General features: G+C 29.9%; 1 protein-coding gene and 1 long non-coding RNA gene across 2 annotated transcripts; both read left to right on the forward strand.

Moving 5' to 3' along the window:
• Nucleotides 1-416: 416 nt before the first annotated feature.
• On the forward strand, nucleotides 417-2,541 carry LOC145331330 (uncharacterized). The gene is made up of 4 exons (XR_013883707.1): nucleotides 417-444; nucleotides 551-704; nucleotides 1,133-1,223; nucleotides 2,524-2,541. It is a non-coding gene; the product is annotated as an uncharacterized LOC145331330 (long non-coding RNA).
• Nucleotides 2,542-2,599: 58 nt separating this feature from the next.
• LOC145331331 (dynein axonemal heavy chain 5-like) lies at nucleotides 2,600-20,305 on the forward strand. Its single transcript, XM_080175946.1, has 6 exons — nucleotides 2,600-2,705; nucleotides 3,139-3,274; nucleotides 4,117-4,236; nucleotides 18,633-18,703; nucleotides 19,262-19,350; nucleotides 20,280-20,305. The coding sequence occupies exons 1-6, from the start codon at nucleotides 2,605-2,607 to the stop codon at nucleotides 20,303-20,305; spliced, it is 543 nt and encodes a 180-aa protein (XP_080032072.1). The 5' UTR covers nucleotides 2,600-2,604.
• Nucleotides 20,306-21,426: the final 1,121 nt, after the last annotated feature.

The raw sequence follows: 21,426 nt of genomic DNA on the forward strand, positions 1-21,426 counted from the left end.
TAGGGAAATGAGATTTTTTCGGAAGCTATTTAAGATCATCTGGTATACAACTAATTTTGTTCGTCGGTCCTTCAGTCATGCTATTTAGACATGTAAATTATATGTGTCTTTCTGAAGGTTTCGTGATTTCTAATAATTTTCGATCCTTTATCTTTCGTTTTATTCCTCACTATTTTTATGACTACTAAACATTTGCTCTGTATTTTATTTGTCTATCCATGCTCTTTTTTGTGCTTTGCTACTAATTGATGTTGTCATCCTTGTTTAAAACTGTGTCCATCCTTTTTAAAACATTCTTCAGCTATCCTTAAAAAATATTGTGAAATAATTAGTTATTTTTTATTAAAATTTGTAAAATGTTAATGCGTTCTTTTTACCAAATGATTATTAGAAGCTAAAATACTCTATATTTCGAAATGTCCATACGTTTGTCCGACCGTCCGGGTATTTTTTAATATACATATATTCTTTTCTCCCTCATATTTCGCTGACCATCTGCTTTCTATCTCATTTTCTCATCCATGTTATGATATATTTTAAAAATATGCAGTCATTCTTAGAAATAATACAGCTATTCTTACTGGCAGAGATGAGTTTCTGTATGATTTTGTGCACGCCAAGCCCGGCATCTATGATTTTGAAAATGAACTTAAAAAGTTTAATCTGATTGAGGCTGAATTGGACTCGGAAACAAATGAATTCAGGTATGAAATATATTCTTCCATAAGGAAGGGTAAGTGACTGTCCATTAGATCTCACTGATAACTTATATCACCCATTGTGCATTTTAATGAGTTGGCAGGTTTATGGGCCAAAGTATTCCCATTACTTAAATTATTCATATCATTAATCACACCTAGGAACAGTTTTTAACGTCTATGGTATGCCACAATGTGGCTCAGACTCAAATAAAACACAATCCCCGATGACAAGCAAGCTTTTTAGTTTATTCTATTTTATCTAAACTATACAATGTCTGTCTATTATGTATTTTAATCATTTTAATCAATTTTTTTTGTTACAACTATGTCTAAAAATCTACATTAAAAGGTATGGACGGATATATGTTAAAAACATTATCTGCACTGTTGAAAATTAGCCTCCAAAATCCCCAAAATTGTCTGCATTCTAGGTATGGACGGATGTTAGTATCAACAGTCGAGTTTAAGGCCTCCATCAAGAATGAAATTCAACAGTGGATAAATATGATTGGCCAGGAATTAGTCAGTCTTAATTATTTAAATTTCAGTTTCAGAATTACAAATGAAATAAGGATGGCAATATCCATAAGTAGCAAAGCATAAACAATCATGGATGGACAAACAGACAAATTGAGTTATAGACTAGGTGTTTAGTGATCATTAAGAAAAATAAAGAGATACATAAATATGTTAAAAATAAAATATCACGAAACCTTGATATAGATATTTTGGGTATAGTCCCTTTCGTAACATCGCACTTATGGGGCGATTCTTCGTATTTTTCACAGTAGCTTTTCTCCTATTTCAAGCCCCTGCGGGGGGTTCTAACCCTGCGGGGCCAATTACCTAACCCTGTGGGGCAATCACTTAACCCAATATAATCTAACCTATAAAAAGCCATTTAAAAATACGACGAATTGCCCCTTATCAGTCGATGTTACTAAAGGGACTATTCCCGATATTTTTATGCTTTTCTTAAGTACAAGTCAGAAATTTTACAATGCTCTAATAGCACTAAAAAAGTACCAACTGGAAGGACAAACAATGTGAATTATAAAGTAGATTTGGTTCTAAACAATTATTTGTCTAAAGGATAAATTGAAGACTTTTTTTGCAATCAAATTTATATCTACCTTAAGTTTTATTAGGTACTAGAGGTGGCGTTCTAAAATTATTCCGCTATTAGCTAGATTGAATATTAATCTTTTTCTTCCATTGTACTATCCCTGTTTAAAGTATTTAAGTATTTCCTCTTTCTTTAAAATATTTTAGGATCCTAATATTTTTTATTTCAAATTATCGTCCTGAAAGGGTTAAAATGTTTAGGTAACTGTTAAATTTTAGTTCAATATCTGACCACATTACGCACGTATCGCTAGTATCAAATTATTTTAAAACTAAGTTTTCTTTTATTTACTATATTATTAATTTAAATTTTCTTTTTTATGAATATAAATTTAATACTTCAATATAATTTAAATAGCAACATGAAATAAAAAAAAGAATTTATTCTTTATGTAGTGAAATAATGGGTGATATTGTTCTGGTCAATGGGAGTTTATTATGGATTATTGGAGCACTATGAGTTTTAAACATTTATTCCTTGGAAAACTTGAGCTCATATATAGACATTTATTTCCTATATAGATCTGACATGGATCTTGAAGCAATAAAGCAGGCTGTTTTGTAAATGTTAAAAATTGAAAGAATCTATTAAATAAAAGTTATCGCAAATATACTTAGTAAATAATTACCCGATGTGTATTATAGGGGGTATTAGAAAATATTAAATTGATACCTTTGAAAAAATTCTAATTTATAGTTATTAAAGGATAATTAGATTGTACTTTTGTATTATATTGATTCCAATAATGCGAATACTGATTAAAATGTTGGTAAGGCAATGTATACCAAGTACAAGAGTGAGATGGAACTATTGATAGCAAGTATCAATGATTTGGATAAGAAACTTGAGCGTCCTATGAATGATTTAGATGATATTAGGTAGGTTTGAGAACAGCACAGCTTCTCTGCAGTTCTCATTGTTGTTTATTACCGTTGATAAAGATTGGAATAATGGGCGGTTTCCCTAAGAGTGCCTTGCGAGTATAAAACCCCATCCCCCTTATTTCGAGAAAATTCAAAGTTGAGGTTAAGTAATGTAAGATTATATTTGGTACATGGTAGTCCCGTATATATAGACCTATCAGGGTCAAGCATAACCGACTAATTTGAAGTATTTCTTTCTATACAATCAAGTCTTTAATTGTAAAATATTTAGATTTTTTAATATAAGGTAAGAGAAGCTTCAAATCGAAGTATTCTACAGTTGTTGAAAAAAGGCTTTGGCTAATCATCGGAAATTTATTGTTTACTTTCGGAGGTTTCAGTTCTCAACAAGTAAATTTAAGAGAAAATACTTTATCATATTTTCTAGAATTATTATGGAGACCCAGAAGAAAATTCGGGAGATGGAAATAGACAATGATATGAAGATAGAAGTTGTAGAGAATGCCTTCATGCTCATGGTCAAATATAATATTCAACTCAGTAAGAGTGATGTTGATAGGAATGTTTTGAATCTGAAATCTTTGGTTTATTTAAAAAAATTTTTTTTTTGGAATTATGTTAAATTTACAAAAAAAATGAATCCACTTCTCCTGTACATCCACAAAATAACCTTTTCTTTAGATTACAAATAGTGGTTGAAACTTTTGGACACTCAACATAATGAACCAAACAATCAAAATTCAACAAAACATTATAATAAAAACTTTGGGGACTAGTGTAATATTAAGCAGTCCAATGTCCCTGGTATAAGTGGTGTTGAGGGGGATAAGTCTAGAGTATAACATTGAGTGTGTTTGTTTTACTCCCATCAGTTCTATTTAGTACCCAGATTTAGAGGTAAAAGGTTGGACCATATATCAATAGCAAAATTACACAAATCTCAAATGTCAACCCTTTTCCTCTATTCCCTAATAATACTTACTTTTACATAGTTCTTTAATAGGGTTCAGAATATTAATTTAAGATTAAAACATGATTAAAAATTAGAGTTGATAATCTTGGAGTTAATTGGAGCTATGTCCTTAAGAAAGCTATGACCACCTATGTTCTTTTATTAGAGGTAAATATATGTATATATTTAGAGAAATCATATAATTTGTTTGTAGACCTTCATCCCATCTGGTTAGGTACAGAACTTTAAAGTTTAAGCTAGGCAGCTCTAAAGGCAAAGCACTGGAAATCTGTAAAGACTTAGCCTTTCATATATTTGTCTATGTCCTTTAACCCTATTGTGTTCTCTGTAGTTAGAAATATTTGATTTAACGCTAAACTTCCATTAAGGATATTAATCCTTTATCAAGATGCATATTTGATTTATAGGCTGTTATTGTTATTGTATTACAAGGTGCAAGAACACTTTAAGACAGAGTTGGTGAAGAGTATTGAATTATTTCAAACAGATTGTGATGATTTTGTGGATAATTACAACAATGATGGTCCTATGGTCAGTGGTCTTTCTCCACAGGTAAACAGATAGATATACTTATTTTTTAGGTAAAGATGTATAATAAGTGATGAATTGTTTGGGCAATTATTTACAGTTTTGTGTCTTACACAGCATCACATAATTTCATTAAATATTTGCATTCCGCTCATGGCAATTGCATGCTAGAGTTAGGTAGTAAAAAGTAAACTTAGGTTTCACTCAACCTAAACCAACAACAAAATTAATTCGAAAAAAATCACGAAACCTATACATAATTACATCTGGCTTTGGGGGTCCACACAACATAGAATTGACGTCCTCTACTTCTGCCTCCCAAATATTATTTTAGATTTATTTCGCTTGTTGTTTATACCTTATTTTTGGATTTTACTTAAAAATAGAAACACCATATTTAAAACTATTAAAAAATTTCTGTTTTATGAACTTTCTATTTAGCCATTTTTGTCTTTTCATTTGCTAATTATATTGTATCATAGATGATTTATACGTCATCGTTCTGGGAATTTGGATCCAAAAAAGTGGTCTGAAACTTTTTGTATAGCCTTCTAGATTTTCATCCATGTTAATATTATGGCATTTGTTTGTCTTATATAGAAAACTTGATCATGAACTAACTAAATTTCGAACAGTTGCTTCTTTCTTAACCCTTAACAGTCGGGCCCCTTGCCGCACCTTAATCAGTCAAAGGGGGGGGGGCGTTGAACGCTCCCCCCCTATTGTCTCAGTTCCTATTAGAGCTAGAGGGCTAAAAAAAACTGTGGAAGTCCCTTATTTGATAATGAATTTCCGATCTTAGGTAAGTCAAAGTCAATTTTCGCTTCCTTCAACCCTATATTTAACAACCTTAGTTTTTTGGTCCTTTTTTACTTAAAAATTTCAAACGGCTGTATTTTTTTATATTTTTGAAGCTAGAAAATGTTTTTTATTTGCAGAAAATGTTTATCTTTATGTAATTTTATATAAGAAATATTAAAAAATAAATTTCAGCGGCCGCAGCTGTACTTTGCAGCTGCCAGCCATTATTAAGGAGCACAATTAACTATAATACATGAAGGGCGGTTTTTTAGCAGGTTTAAGGCTATTTTTGTATTTTTCACATTTTTCTCCATATCTTCAGTGTTTATGGTCCGATTTTCAATTTTTTTCAGTTATAGATATCAAAATTAAATTTCCCGTCGTTTAAAGAAAACAACCACGACGGCCAGACTGCCATTTTGAAGGTTTTAGGCTATTTTTGTTTTTTTTCTCACATTTTTCTCCATATCTTCAGTGTTTATGGTCCGATTTTCAATTTTTTTTCAGTTACAGATATCAAAATTAAATTTTCCGTCTTTGAAAGAAAACATCCATGGTGGTCAGACTGCCTTTATCAGGTTTTTGGCTATTTTTATAGGTTTTACATATTTCCCCATATTATATTTGGTGTTTTTGGTCCAATTTTCAAACTTTTTGGGATATCAGTATCAAAATAATTTTTCCCATTGTTATGAGAATCTTTTATGTAATTTACTTTGACCGTCGTCATCATACAAAATAAAACAAGGTTTAGTGTTTATTTTCTCCAATAAATCTATTCTTGATTTTAATAAATACACTTTAAATCTATTTTTATGTATTCCCATCCAAGATTTTTGTGCTTCGCTACTTATGGATGTTGTCATCCTTGTTTATCAATCAGCCTTCTATCCTTAATAGCAGCTAAGAAAATCCTATTTCCCCCATAACGTTAGAGACTGCCTGATTGTCTGGCAAATTAGCTTTGCTACTAAAAATATGCTGTATCCCAGGGAGCAATGGAGGGGACAATGGATCGAATATTAAATTTTTAAGACTTTGGGTACTGGCTTGAAGGGAATTTGCAAGAATTCAGCAGTCTCTGACTGACTTTGGGTACTAGCGCATTAATGCCCCGTTAACTAGCTAAGTTAGTTTTGAATATGCAGACAAAAAATTTGTCCTTAGATGACTGGTTTTAAAAAATATTTTTTCCCAAGAAAATGTCATTTCATGTATAGAAACTCTACTGTGATATTTATGTATTAAACGATCTAAGAACCCCTTGAATTTAGTAGAAAATATATGAAAAGGGTTGTTGAAGTTCTAAGGGTGATTTTTCTAGTGATTTATTACAGAATATTACTACATTGTGATGTACTGGTAATTTAACTTTCAAGTAAATGATTTTTTTCTTAGAACTAATTTTGTTCTCAATTATATTACCATGATCCCTTTACAAATTTGGTAAAATTTTTTGGATAAATCTGGTTTTCATTGCTTTTCAGTGAAAACTCTTAAATTGAATTAATTGTCCATTGTCCCCTCCCTTACTCCCTGGCTGTATCCTTATAATAAAGTAACAGGATGTCTATTTGTTTGTCTGTACCAAAGGATCTCGCTAACTGCTGAACTAATCAGGTTCTCCTTAACAGGGTAGCTTCTCATAGGTCAAGGGAAGGTTTGTAACTATTTTGGGGGAGGGTACCACAACCCTCCTATGAAAAATCAACAAAAAATTGAATGTTCTTTTTACGTTAAGACTTGAATGCAACATTGACATCTTATTTAAAAAAAACAAAAAAACATTTGAAGTTCTACTAGAGGCCCCGTAGTCGCTTGTAAATATATATATTTTAAAGAATATTACACTAGTCCCCAAAGTTTTATTATAACGCTTTCTTATGCCTTGGCTTAACAATTTGTTTCGCTGTTATTAGATTTTGCCTCAAATTTTAAAAGATTTTTTTTTCAATTTTTTCAATTTACTATTTTTGTAAAATTAGACTATTTGTAGGATAAGACCTTTTGTAGGGTTAGATCATTTGTAGGAACACCAACAAGAAATGTATAGTACAAAGTAGCTTGATGTCTGTCTGTCTGTACCTTAAGATCTCTGTAACGACTGAACAGTTTGGATTATACTCTTCAGAAAATATACCTATTGGTCCTGTGGTGGTTTAATCAACTTTAAAAAATTAATTTGAGATACAGACTCTTTTAAAGATGCAACTTTATTGTAAACTAGCTGCTGCGCCTCTAGAATCCAGGGCCTTTGGTTTATAAAATGGTAAGGATAGGCAGAAAAACAGAATAAAATCATTCCACAACTTAACTTTAAAAATAGAAAATCCCAAAGTTACACATGGACGTATCTAAAGCTTCCCTAAAATAGAATACATATTCAGTAAAAGGGGAGGGAGCAGGAGGTCCGAAAAATAGCTCAAAAACCATCTAAAAATATTTCTATAACTTTCCTTAAAAAGACATTTATATAGCTCTTCTAATAATGTCAATCAATTCAGACCAACAGTTTCCGAGATCTTTACCTTCAAACAAAAAAAAATATACTGCTTTATATTATTGTACTAGCAGCTTTGATTCTAGAGACATCTTTTTCTCTAAGGTTGATTTCTCCTGAGAGGTTGATGGTACCCGCCCCCAAAATAGCTAACTACAAACCTTCCCAGAACCTATGAGAAGCTACACTGCAAAGTAGAACCATATTGATTCAGTGGTTTGCAAAATCCTTTGTAAACAACAAAAAATTTTAAAATTTGGAAGCATATAAGACAGACAGACACACATGTAGACAGACAGACATCCTGTTACTCTTATGGATGTTGCAGGACTTATATGTTAGATATCTGTGTCAACATGTCTAATCAAAGCTATCCTAACCTCCAAACTAGCGCAATATTTGATATGCCTCTAGAGGCCTCTAGTGACAAATTAAATTGTTTCGTTTCAAGCAATTTTAAAATCAGCTAATTACCACAAATATTTTTTTCACCAATAGATGGTGTTAGTTATTGTGTTTCTAGCTAATTGTAAAAAATGTCTGCAGACCGGACATGAACCCAGTAAAAGTGTCTGACTATGACGTCAGAAAAAATTAACAATTAACCAATGAGAGACCGCTATATATTTTATCATTGGTCAATTACAGTGAATACTGGCTTCTCATTGGTTAATTGTTATTTTTTTCTGACGTCATAGTTCGACACTTTTACGAGGTTCACCGGACATTTTTGTTATTTTTGTCTATTTCTCTGGGGAAGGTGGTACCCTCCCGCAAAATAGTTTTAAACCTTCCTGGGACATATGAGAAGCTACCCTGTTAAGGAGAACCTGATCATTTCAGCGGTTAGCAAACATACAAACACACAAACACATAGACATCCTGTTAACTTTATTGTAAGGATATACATATGTTCCCTAAAATATACTGCCATTTAGCCTAAATATTCCCCCCCTCTAAAAATTTATTGGCTCCTTTACAATAGAAATTAATTTGATTTTTGAAATTTCTACCAAGGACCTTTTTATAACAGACAAACAATCCTAACTTCATCTTTATTTAATTTGAATTAAAAGTATTTTTTTTTGTTTTATTGAAAAACATTTATTACAATTATGCTGTACTAAAAACTAGTTTATACAGTTACAAGGAATAAATATCATAATATTAAAAGTCACAAGGTTCTTTTTTTAACTTACAAGATTATATTACCAAGTAATAATAAAATTTGTAATACTTGTTATGAATGAAATTAATACAATTAGTTACCCACACAGGATTAAACTTCCTAACTCTATCCAAGGCCTATCAAGGCCTAACCTAACCTAACCAGGATAATCCTCAACTTACTAAACTTTCCTAATCTACCTAACCAGACTCATGAAGTTTAATCCTGTGTTGGTGCTAAAAAAAAATAATATAATCACAAAATGGTGTTCTGCGAAAGAAATAAGCACAGGTTTATGAATTACAAAAATACAAAATTACAACAATCAAATTATCAAAATAATCAAAATTTTCTTAAAATAATTGCATTATATAATAAGTATTAAAAATAAAAATTTTTTATGAAGAGTGCAAAGTTTATAATTTCTTTGAGCTTTTCTCGAAAAAATCAATGCCTAAAAATAGATTTAAGGTGATGATTACACATTTACATTTACAATTACATAAGTAAAAATATCATTCTATACCTATATGAGCGACAACTTTTTCTGATTTTTATCCTATGAAATATTTTCGACTGATTTTTTATAAAAACGACTTGAGTTATTGCTTCAAGATCCACGACAGATCTATATAGGAAGTAAACGTCTATAAATGAGTTTGAGTCTTCCAAAGGTAGAGTGTTTAATACTCATAGTGCTCTAATAATCCTAATTTAACTCTCATTGACCAAAGTGATAAGACATTTATTCTATTTGTTTATGGAATTTATTAAGTTTTTCACTTCTTGTTAATATTTGAATTACATTGAAGTATTTAATCTTTATTTAATAAACAAAAAATATGTGTTCATAATATAGTAAATTTAAGAAAACTCAGTTTTAAAAGAATTTGATTGTTGCGACACTTTGTGTGTTCAAATATTAAAACTAAAATTTTAATCATACGGTAATGTGAAAAAAATATGAGTAAAAAATCTTTTTTTAAATCATTTAGATTATTAAATATTTACTTTGTTCTTTTAGATAATAATGGCAGGGGAGGAAAATCGATTTATTGAGAAATAGATAAATAGATATGTATTTATAGAAAACTAGCCAATAGCGAGATAGTTATATTGAGCCAACTCTAGTTATGTAATAATCAACCTTACTTATTTACATTATACAATTAAACAATTTCATTATTTACTAAGATATAAAAATAACACATTAAACATCTAGTTTGAAATCTTTAAATACATGTATAAATATATTAAAAGATTGCAGTTGCTATTGTTAACTAAGGTCTTAATTCTATTAATATTTGAAGATATGCAAAAACTTCAATAATTCACTTTACATTCATCCTTAATTAGATGATATACTTTTAAGATTGCTTGAAAATATTTGCTTTGTAAATATTTTAAAAGAATAGTTTTAGAAATATAATATGAACATAATTATTGTTTTATAACAATGAAATTATTGTTCTAAAAAATATTTAAAAGTAACAAGAAAGTTAAAATCATGTTAGAAATTTTTTTTAAAAGTTGTCTTTATCAAAGGTTTTGGTGATATGATTGGTTAAACTTTTCAAATAAATGCAAATTTGTTACCAGTTGAAGGAACTATTAGAACTTCTCTGTCAATTTCTGGAGAGAAACACTTTCTAAAAATTAAAAATGATTAAAGAATAAAAATTATGAAAAACTAAATGTGTTAATTATTTGTCCACTTTATGAATGATACATCTGTAATAATATATTTATGTTGGTTATTTTTAATTTGAAATCTAGAAATGCAAAGATGTACTTGGTTTGGATTTCTTTGTATTAACCAGCAGCCACCCCTAGCATCTAGGGGTAAGCAAAGGCAGAAAAATGACATGAAATTAACCAAACACTTAAATCAAAAAAATTAAATAATCTAAAACCGACCAGGGACTTATGTGAAGCTTCCCTACAAAATGGTTAAGTTGGTAGAGTAGTTATTGATCTTAAGTACAAACAAAAAAAAACTCAGAATATAACTTTTTACTAATAGCAAAGAAAGCATAATATACAAATAATATTGTACCTATCTCTTGATGGAATCTTTAACCCAAAGCTTTTAGTAATTAAAAGAATTTTAAAGACATTAAATATAATAAAATATTTCAAAATGTCAATCTTCACAAGCTTTATAAAACCTCAGAAATACCTTTATCTTATTTAGTGACTGCAGATCTGATCTTCTTGATGATGAAGCTGTTGTTGACAAATTGAACAGCCAAGACAACCAGATCATGAAGTCCCAGGACAGATAGTCCTAACCAGAGTCCTAAGCTACTGCCAACATCTATGATATACTTGAACATATCATAGTTTTGCACTCTCTCTGTAACAATAACTTTCTGATTGAAAGTTATAGAAGCAAAACTCAATCCTTCCACAACTTTAGAACCCTCATCTACAACATAAGTTATTTCTTTACAAGATTGTCTGCATTCCTCTTCAAATCTGATATTTCTCAAAATGCCCAACATATCTATATAGTTCCACATGTTGTGCTCCAATTTGCCATAAAATGTGTTGTATTTAGGGTAAGTTTGGTTACATTGTTTGTTGTATGACAACCATGGAGGCACACAGCTAATATTATTCTTCTCAAACTCTTCTTGAATTTTATCATTAACACACTTCTTGAATTCCTTCTCAGACATTGGCTTTTCTTCTCTCTTACAATTGTCTCTCTGTTGAATCCTAACATTGATGAAATGCAAAGTGTCTGGTTTCAAAAACAATTTACTTCCAACATGAGAAGCAACATCTAGCATTATAAAGCTTCTGTAGTTTTGGTTTGTGATAAAGATCCTTGCATAATATATATTCCAATTCCTTAATACTATTCTAATCTCTTGTGTATAATTCAGAAATGAAGTTTCTTGACAAAATCCAAGACAAGGTAGAAATGCTAAACTATCTTTAAATTTTCCTCCCTGCTCTATATATGTGCTTTTAACTTTGTTCAAATCCAATATTTGTTCTGTGAGCTCATCAAAAGTAAGATTCAGATGTACACCCCAAGATGTACAATTAGTTGTTTCATTACATTCAGCAAATCCAATAAGCATCCAATCATAACTTAAATACCCTAGTTCTTTTATTCTTGTGATATTGGTCTGATTAGTAATACATACTGTAATCAAAGGCATGTCATCCTCAGAAATACTTCTTTCATAGGTAGAATCTACTGTTGGAGGGTCCATCAAGTTTTGGGTTGCTGTGCGCAATTGGAAACAAAACATGGCAAATGAAACAAGAAAGACAATAAACTTTAGTAACTTTAGAAGATCCATTGTAATATCTAGATTGACAAGATGATTTAATTTGAATTCAAGTTAATAAAACTAGGGATAAAATCCACTAACTTCTGTTTCTTAAAACTTGGGTAGGAAAGATTCTCTTGACAAAATAACCAAACCAGCTGGAATTAAGTCTTGTTTAGCAACTTGAAATATTAATCCTTAATTTCTGTGATTTGTTATATTCTTTAGTTCTACCCTATGTTAACTATAATATGTGGCTAAATTATTCGTACTATTAGAAGGCTGAATGTGTAATGAAACTTTTTAATTTTTAATATTGATTTATTAAGTAAACATTGTCCATGGAAACAAAAGTTACACACATTAGTAACAATATGGTTGTGGCAGTATACTTTATTGTGCAACAGCAACCCCACCCCAACAAAACTTAGCTGAGAACCAAACTGTCCTTCTGTATCATGATAAAAGAAGATTATATCATGATACTTTAAAGATCTGGATAGGGGCCTAATCATTAACAAGGAATAAAAAAGTTTAGTAATTATTTTAAAAAATGAAAAGAGGGAAAATGGTTTGTAAAAACTAAGCTTGGTTACCCAGAATAAAATAAGCTTTAAAAAAACTGTAAATTCTAAACAATTGTTTCAGATATTTTAAATTTTGTTAAATTAATACAATAGATAGTCAAATCAGTTGTGCTGAATATATTAAATATTTCTTTTTTAAAGGTATTTGATAATAATATACCTGCTTTAAAACATAACTGTGTAACTTCAAATTAGTTGAATAGATTCCCACAAAAAAACTTACTAACTATATAAAAGATCTGCTGTTGACTTTCATGCTTTTACACCTGAAAAAGGAGTATTAATTTCAAGTATCTATTTAGCCGTATTTGTAGAGATATCGAACTGGCAAACAATATAAGTCAAATAGTCTTTCACATGGCTAAAAGTTTAATAAGATTAAGGTCACATGTTTTTTGAAAATCTCATAAGCATTGTTGGAACATATTGACTTGATGAACAAAATATTTAATTGACAGGCTGTAAAAGGTTAATAATTGAATATAATAAAATTTCAAACTTTAGGCTATATTAAAAATATTCTTTTTCATTTTTTTCATATTATGGATAATTCTATTTCAATTTGTGGAAAAGCAGAGCTCACCAAAGCAGAAATCCTAAAGACTAAAACAAAAGTTATTTAGAGATCCTATAACAATTGTTATTTTTTGGATTTCTTAAAATCAAACATTTATTTCATAGATTAAGAAAGCATTTTGTCTAATAGTTCCAACAAATATCCTGGTTGTCTTATCATAGTTAAAGGTCTTTTTTACTTTTTTTAAAATCTGATAACATAAGCAAAAAATTAAGCATAAATTTCTTATGAATAGTACAACACATTGAACATTTTTTTCATTTGAACATTTAATTTAGAAAGAAATAATTTAGTTTTTGGCTGGTAAAATTTAATGGTATTAAGCTTTTTCAGGTGTTTTTGAGAATTTATTAAATTTTTAGATTTTTATAGTAGGCCTGTATGTTGGATTTATTTGACTTAACAGTTTGTATGAGTTTAAGTATTTTATAATAGTTCTAGGAAATAATGAAAGTATTGGGTTTTTACAAGTATGAATTTATTTGCCTTCACTGTTTGCATAATTTCAAGGTTTTTAATTATTTATTAGGATTAATGAAATAATTGGATTTTTAGCAACTCATGGAGGTTGAATATATGTAACCAACAGTTTGTACTATCAAAAGGTAATAAAGTTTTTTAGTAATTCTTTTGGTGAAATTATTGGGTTCAAAAGTTTGTATTTTTTTAATGACTTTTTGGTAGTTCTTAGACTTACAGAAAGTGTAACATAATAATATGGGGAGAGTACACCAATTTTTTTATCATTGTCTGATCCTAAAAGTGTTTGGTACTTCTTTGAACCATTTTAAATTACAACAATATTTTAAATTAATTTAGCTGAAAAAGAAATATATAAATTTGGGCCCAGGGAATATATTATTATTCTATAATTTATTGGGTTTTCTATAAAATAAACATAAAAAAATAATAAAATACGCATATGATATATTAAAATATGATAAGATAAAGTAAAATAAAAACGGTGGGATATAGTTTTACTGGTTGATGAGTTTGATGGCTGTATCAATTCCATTTTCCATGTTGATGTTGTCATCCTCTGCGTCGTCGTTTGTGTTGATGATGGTGTCGCTATTGAAGATATTCTTCTTTGATAGCAGGGAAGAGAGTTGTACCTGTAGACTCTTCTTATATCTGGAAGTTGGTTTGTTTAGTTTGGTTGGCAGACCAAACACGAATTTAGACAGGGAATAATATTTATGTTTAAACATTTTAAAGAATTTTGTGTAAACTTTTCAGTGTTTATTGTTCATAAATAAAGAAAATTGTAATAAAATATTTAATTGAACCAATAAAAAAATACATCATAGGAACAATTCAATCTCATTATTAGTTACAGAAATTATCATCTGCTAGAAATTCCTTTTTCTTTAAAGTGAAGATTTTCTATAATTAAAATAAATCTTTCTTTACAGCAGTATGAATTAGATTGATCTTATGTTTCATTTAAGCATTGTCCTATCAATCTCAAACTAAAAGTTAAAATTTTTTTTATTCCAGAAAGTACAGGGTGAGTCAGAAAAAACTGAGTTTTCCGATTTTCTGATACAACCAGTAGGAATATGGAAAAAACAATTATAGGTTCTTGTTCTCTATAAAAATATACATTAAACTTAGAAAAGGTGTTTTTGAATATCTCTGAAAACAACGGCGCTTTTTAGAGCATAAAGATTTCAAAAAGTGTGTGTGATGACTTTTTCGGCCATTATTTTGTACTTTTTAGGTAGATTTATGAATGATATGAAATGTCTACCATTCTAAAAATTTGATTATTAAAATTTGTATTCAACATATTGTAAATATTTAACATCTTAAAAATACAATTCATTTAAATTAAATTATCACATTATAAATCAAACATTTTGTTGTAATCTATTGTTAAGATTTAATGCTCCATGACCGGAAAACCAGCTCATGACCCGAAATATTTCATCTTGTTACCTAAATTCCTACCCCTGAATTTCCTCTATATTTGGTGCAAGACTGGATTTAATCTCCAAAATCTCCGCCCCCTTTTGACAAATTATACTTGTGTGTTATAATCCATCATAATAACTTCATTTAAATAGGGTAGGGTTTCTAAAAGGCATTTTCATATTAAAAATTCAAACCTTGATAACTTTTTTATCTTAAGAGATTTTTTTGTCAAATAAAAAGATTTTTTTCTTTTTACTATAAGCTACGTTATTATAGAAGATTCTTTTAAACCACATGCATCACAATCAAGAAATATGAAAAAATGACAAATTGCAGTATTCTAAAAATGCTTTTGTGAGGCGCCAAAAAGCATTTCACCTTTAAAACTCATTAAAATACTTTTCTTAGACCTTTTTCTAAATAAATATTGAAATTTTAAGATTTTTTTATACAAAATAGATGAGTTATTTTAATTTTTCTTGATCAACATTTTTCACACAAGGCATTTTTTGACACCATACACCTATTATAGAGGCCGCATTTTTAGAGATAATGAAAAACACCTTTTACAAGTTTGATGTGCTTTTGTACAGAGAACAAGGATATATAATTATTTTTTCTGTATTCCTTCTGGTTGTTTCTGAAAATCGAAAAACTCAGTTTTTTCTGACTCACCCTGTATGTATATCCAATTAAAACAGGCTAATTTTCACTATTTTTGGTATGATACTAATATCCTCTTCATATGATATTTGAAATAATGATTCCAAGGAAATCATAGTACAATATTTTAAGCAAAGAGTCTCAATAATCAAATCCTAGAAATGTAAGCATGTACTGAAACTTGAGTTCTGGCACCTTACAAGTGTTAATGTTTGTTGATCTGATTATAGTTCTTTTCATTTTTATCATCCTTGATAGTTGGAGAGGTTTCTGTGTCTAATTGGTCATCTAGAAAAAAAATATTTTCTCATAGGGTTCATATTCAATTCATTCAAGTCAGCTATTAAAAATTTGTATGATAATAAGGTTTGATAAGTGAACTACAGACAAATTCCCCCTCTTTTCTTTAAAATATTTTGCAAGATTGTAGTTCTAGACCTGTTGGGCACTAATCTTTGGTGAGAAAAAGATCATGCTGTACAAAGTTTTACCTAACTGAACCTAACCTAGTTGAATTATATTTCAAAGTAACCCTTTTTCCAAGTGTGGGAGGGTAAAGGCGAGTTTATGGTCCATATATCCAAGAAAATCTCAAGAAAATTTAGTTTTCAAAGTAAATATTGAGTAAGTAAATACTCCTTTTTTTGCTGCTTTAAAAATACATATACTTAAATTTTAAATTACACTTTTAATTCCTTTAAATTTTGTTGATAAGAATTGTTTTACAAATTAATGGGTTTGTTGTGAAGCCTATTAAAAAGATTATACTGAAAAAATTACTAGGATGGTTAAATTCAAAACAAAATACTTTTAGCTATCATGGGGTAATGTCAACTGCCACACCAAGTGTTAAGCTTCTTTTGATTTTTTCATAACATGCTATTTGTTTGATTTAGAGACATTTATTTATTGTATGAAACTTAGTTTTATAAAGAAATAATTCTGCATAAGAAACAAAATAATTATAAAAATATATTGAAAAAATTTAAAGTACATATTGCAATATTATGGTTACAAATTTTAATTATCCAGAGTTAAGCAAACAATAAAAAAATCAATAAGGTATAAAAACATACAAAAACCTAAATTTATAACAATATGCATTTAGAAAATTAAATAAACATAGTTAAAAAGTACTCTTGAATTATTCTGAACTACAACTATACATTTGTAGAAATTAATTAGAAAAGAAATCTCTTTAATACTCTTATGAGCAACAACGGATATTTTATAACTTCTTCCCTATAAGAAAATCAATAGTAAATTTTTGTAAATCACAATAGTACAGGGTGTTTTTTTAATAAGTTAAAAGTATTGCTTAATTTAACCCACTTGCCATTGACAGAAATTAATAATATATATCTTAATTTCTTAATTGATGTGGGACATTTTGTATGAGAAAAAAATATTTGGCTACTTTCAACAAATTATGCCTTAAAAACCGGTTTTTCTAAAGTACCTATTTTGGAAGATTTTTGGATCATGACTAATTTAAAGGGTTTGCAAAATTGCGTACATTTTTAAAAATTTAATAGCGCGGCTTTTGTTAATAGTAGAAAAATGTTATGCATATCGTTAGAATCGTCATAAACTCTTGTTTTTAGGTGTTTAAGAACTATTACTGTGCTACGTATAGTTTAGGAGCTACGTGGTAAAATGTTCCAACTTACTTAAAATTTTCAACATTTCTCACATTTTCCAATGTAGCTTCTTTACTACATATAGCCTGTATGTGTTACATATATTTCCAAAAACTAGAGTTTATGACAATTCTAACGGTATGCGTAACATTTTTCTACTATTAACACAAGCCGCGCAATTTGATTTTTAAAAATGTACGCAGTTTTGCACACTCTTTAAATTCGTCATGATCTAAAAATCTTCCAAAAATAGGTACTTTGGAAAAACCGGTTTTTAAGGCATAATTTGTTGAAAATCGCCAAATATTTTTTTCTCATACAAAATGTCCCACATCAATGAAGAAATTAAGTTATAGATTATTAATTTCTGTCAATGGCAAACGGGTTAAATTAAGCAATACTTTTAACTTATTAAAAAAAAAACCTGTATTTGTTTACCAATATTTTCAGCAAAAAGATTGAATGTTTAAATTTTGATATAACATTACCTTAGATTACCTCGTTTGGGCAGGATTGCAGTCCAGGACTTTTTGACTACAGGTCCTGGTCCAGCAATCCAGGAATACTAAGGGTGACTGATATGCACCCTTCTATGTCAAAACACCCCAGGATATTAGGTGAAGTAACATTCCTCAGACAACCAACTCTCTATGATGCACGACCTTTGTCTGAGAAGTCCTAACTCTGGCGGCAGTTGATCTTTATGAAATTTTAGTACGTTATGTAGACATGTAAGAAAAGCTTAAGTTTAAAATTTGAAGTCTCTAAGTCAAAAATCGAGGCCATAGCAGCCTTTTAAAGATTTCTTGAGACCTGGAGGATTAGGACCTGCAGGATCATACCTGGAACCTGAAATTGACTTGAACACCTGTATTTCATATGAGGATGTACTATTAGAGGATATTTTAGTATTTTGGTATGATAAATGCTTTGTTTTAGTCAAAAAAATATTTTTGCTCTTTACCTGGATGACCCTGCCAGGTTTGCTGGCATCCTGTGCCCGCCAGGATGGAGATATTAAAAAAATTCCAACTCTCAGTTATGTGTCATACCCCTACTTAAAAAGTCACGCAGTTTGGGTTCTTTATCTTTCACACACAGAAAATGTGGTAGAAAAAACCGGAGGGGGGGGGGGGCGGGGGGCGTTGAACGCCCCCCCTCCCTTTCCGACCGTTGTGTGATTTATTTAGTGACATATAATTCAAGAAAGCTTACCAGTTCTTAAAATGATATTCTGTAACTAGGTACAATTTTTGTTTTGAGATATTTTTTGTATTTAGGTTGCTTCTACAAGACTTGAAACCTTCCAGAATAATTTTGATACCTTGTGGAGAAAACATTCTTCTTACAGGTCAGTAGGAACATTCTCTAGACTATGGTTGACGCATTGATGTACATCCCTAATGATTATAAACAAAATTACCTCTCTAAATAGAAAGATTTTTTGTTTAAAGTTTTTACACTTCTAGTTTAAACCAATAATAAAAAAATTAGAACCTAATGTTTTGAAACTGAATGGGAGATATGTTTTATAAAGCTTTGGATTATCATATAATGAATCACTTTATATTGCATACAAGAAAGGGGATAAATTTTAAAACTTTTGGCTGAAGTATCCCGAATGACATCATTTTTGAATAGTCCAGTATTCTAATATGACGTAATTTGGGTGTTTTAGGCCAAAAGTTTTTTTTTTAATTTATCCCCTTTTTGTAGACACTACATTTAAAGATCTTCGATTTAAACAGAAATAATGGGAGAAAATCCTCTTGAAGTATCTTAATTATCTCAGCTTCCATTTAAAATAGGGTTATATAATTTCATAATAGGTTTTATTTCAATTATTTGGTATCAAAAGAGTGATTTTTTTGTTTTTTTTAGCAAGCTTTAATTTGCTTTTTATTTTTAGTGTTGGTGAGGAATTATTTGGTTTGCCCCACACAAATCAAACCAAACTTGAAGTCATCAAGAAAGAACTCAATCTTCTTCAAAGGAAAAGTATAGATATTAAATGCTTAACTTTTGAGTGTTACTTAACCCTTACAGATCGGGGGGGGGTTCTGTGTCGGTCGTGGTGTCCGGTCAAAGTCGGTTAGGTAGCACCAAAACTAGAAAAAATTCTAAATAAATCTTAATTTCTACATTATGACTTTTGTGTATAAGGTAGAAACCTAATTTTTTTGGGGGGGAATACTTAGATATCAGTGACCTTCTGAGAAAAGTGGTGTTATGACCGTTTGACTGCTCCCTGACCGACTTTATGACCGATTTTTGTCCGGCTTTTACTACAGACATATATCATGAATATCGTGGCTTCTATTACATCTAGAGACCTATAATTTTTTTTGGTAAATCTTTGAGCAACAATAAACAGATAAAAATATTAATTGGCGCTGCCAACCGCCGTTTTACCGCCGTAACCGGTTTCCGTTATTTGCCGGTTTTTTGGCACTGATCAGAAAAGGTAATTTTTTTGTTATGAAAAATAAAAGTTCGTCCTAAAATTTAGTCATCCAAGCTGCAAAATCATACTAAAAAGCGGCTAAAGAGCGGTCTGACCACTATGACTAGAAAAAGTAATTTTATCTAAAAATACACAGAAACCACCAGAAAAAATTTTTACGTCTTTATCTGTAACAGGAGCCGAGATAGAGGGGGGGGGGGCTCTTAGATCTGATAAGGTGGGAATTGGGGTCCGATCTGTAAGGGTTAAAAAACATTCAAAGTTATGTGGGACTAATAAAGGTTTAAAATGTTACTCCTCATTAAAAATGGTCTTATAATATCCCCTTCATTTCCTCTTTTTGTCAATCTTAAATCCATCAATATTATGTCATTAGTAGACTATATTTGTTATATATAGGATTGTGTAGCAATACATCACTTTTTATTATAGTTAAAGGAAATTAACAGCTCAATATTTCCAGGTTCGAGAGTCCCTATAATCCCCTAATTCAGCTGCAACCAACAACTGTAATAATTCGAAAAAAATATTTGAAAATATCCGCTAATTTCATGATTTAAGGGGCAAAGCTTTGTAGTAAAGACGACTTTTAATCTGCCCCCCAATTAATATTTTAGATTTATTTCGCTTGTTGGCTGTACCTTATTACTGCACCTAACTCCATTCATTATATAAAATAATAGAACTATATATGTGTCTATCTATCTATGTTTGTAAAGATTGTACAAGCTGTACAATGATGTTATTGAAAGTGTGGATGGATATAAAAATATTCAGGAAAACAAGTGGATTTAAAACATGAACATGTTAGTACATAACAAAGCTGACAACATTTTTGATCATCAAAAAAAACATGTGTTACTAAAATTGCTAAGATTATTTAATTTATTTATAATGCCTTTTAAAAAAATGACGTCATACAATACCAATGACCAATACAAAACTGAATACCAATGGTAGGCCAGTATGGCGTCTTTTTTATAGTTATTATAAAAAGCTTCAAGATTATTTGATTATTTGGATAGATTTCACTATAAATTCATGAATATGACATTCAAATTAGGGTTGGGCCGTATATACGGTTTGACCAGATAATCGGCTGATTTATAATGCCGGATATCAAGTCAACCGGCTGAATGTTTGGTAATTTGTTGGATATCAGCGTTGGCTAGATATCCGGCCAGATACAGTATATCCAGCATTAGAAATCGACCGGATATCCAGTATCCGACAAAAAAAAGTATCCAACTCTAATTTAAATACAATCCACTTGCCAATTATTTAGTGGAAAACTATAAATGTAGAGGAGATTGGTAATGAATTGATGGAATATCAAAATAGATGCAGAAAACTACCCAAGGAACAATTCAAATGAAATTATTATAAGACCTAGAATTCATCTCTTAAAAATAAAAATAAGAGTTTGATTTTATATTTTAAGCACCAAAAGTGTCAAAATTGATAAAATAAGACATACTTCATAAATATTTTCAATGTGAAAGGGATTGAAGCTGGAGAAGTATATTCTAGCTAAGACAAGCTTCCCTCTTTTAAATTATATAACATGATGGGTATTAGCAACCCCTATAAATATGTATAAGAGTTACTTT

Source organism: Acartia tonsa, chromosome 11 (genome assembly GCF_053477335.1).
Source record: "Acartia tonsa isolate MP-2025a chromosome 11, ASM5347733v1, whole genome shotgun sequence".
NCBI lineage: Eukaryota > Metazoa > Arthropoda > Copepoda > Calanoida > Acartiidae > Acartia > Acartia tonsa.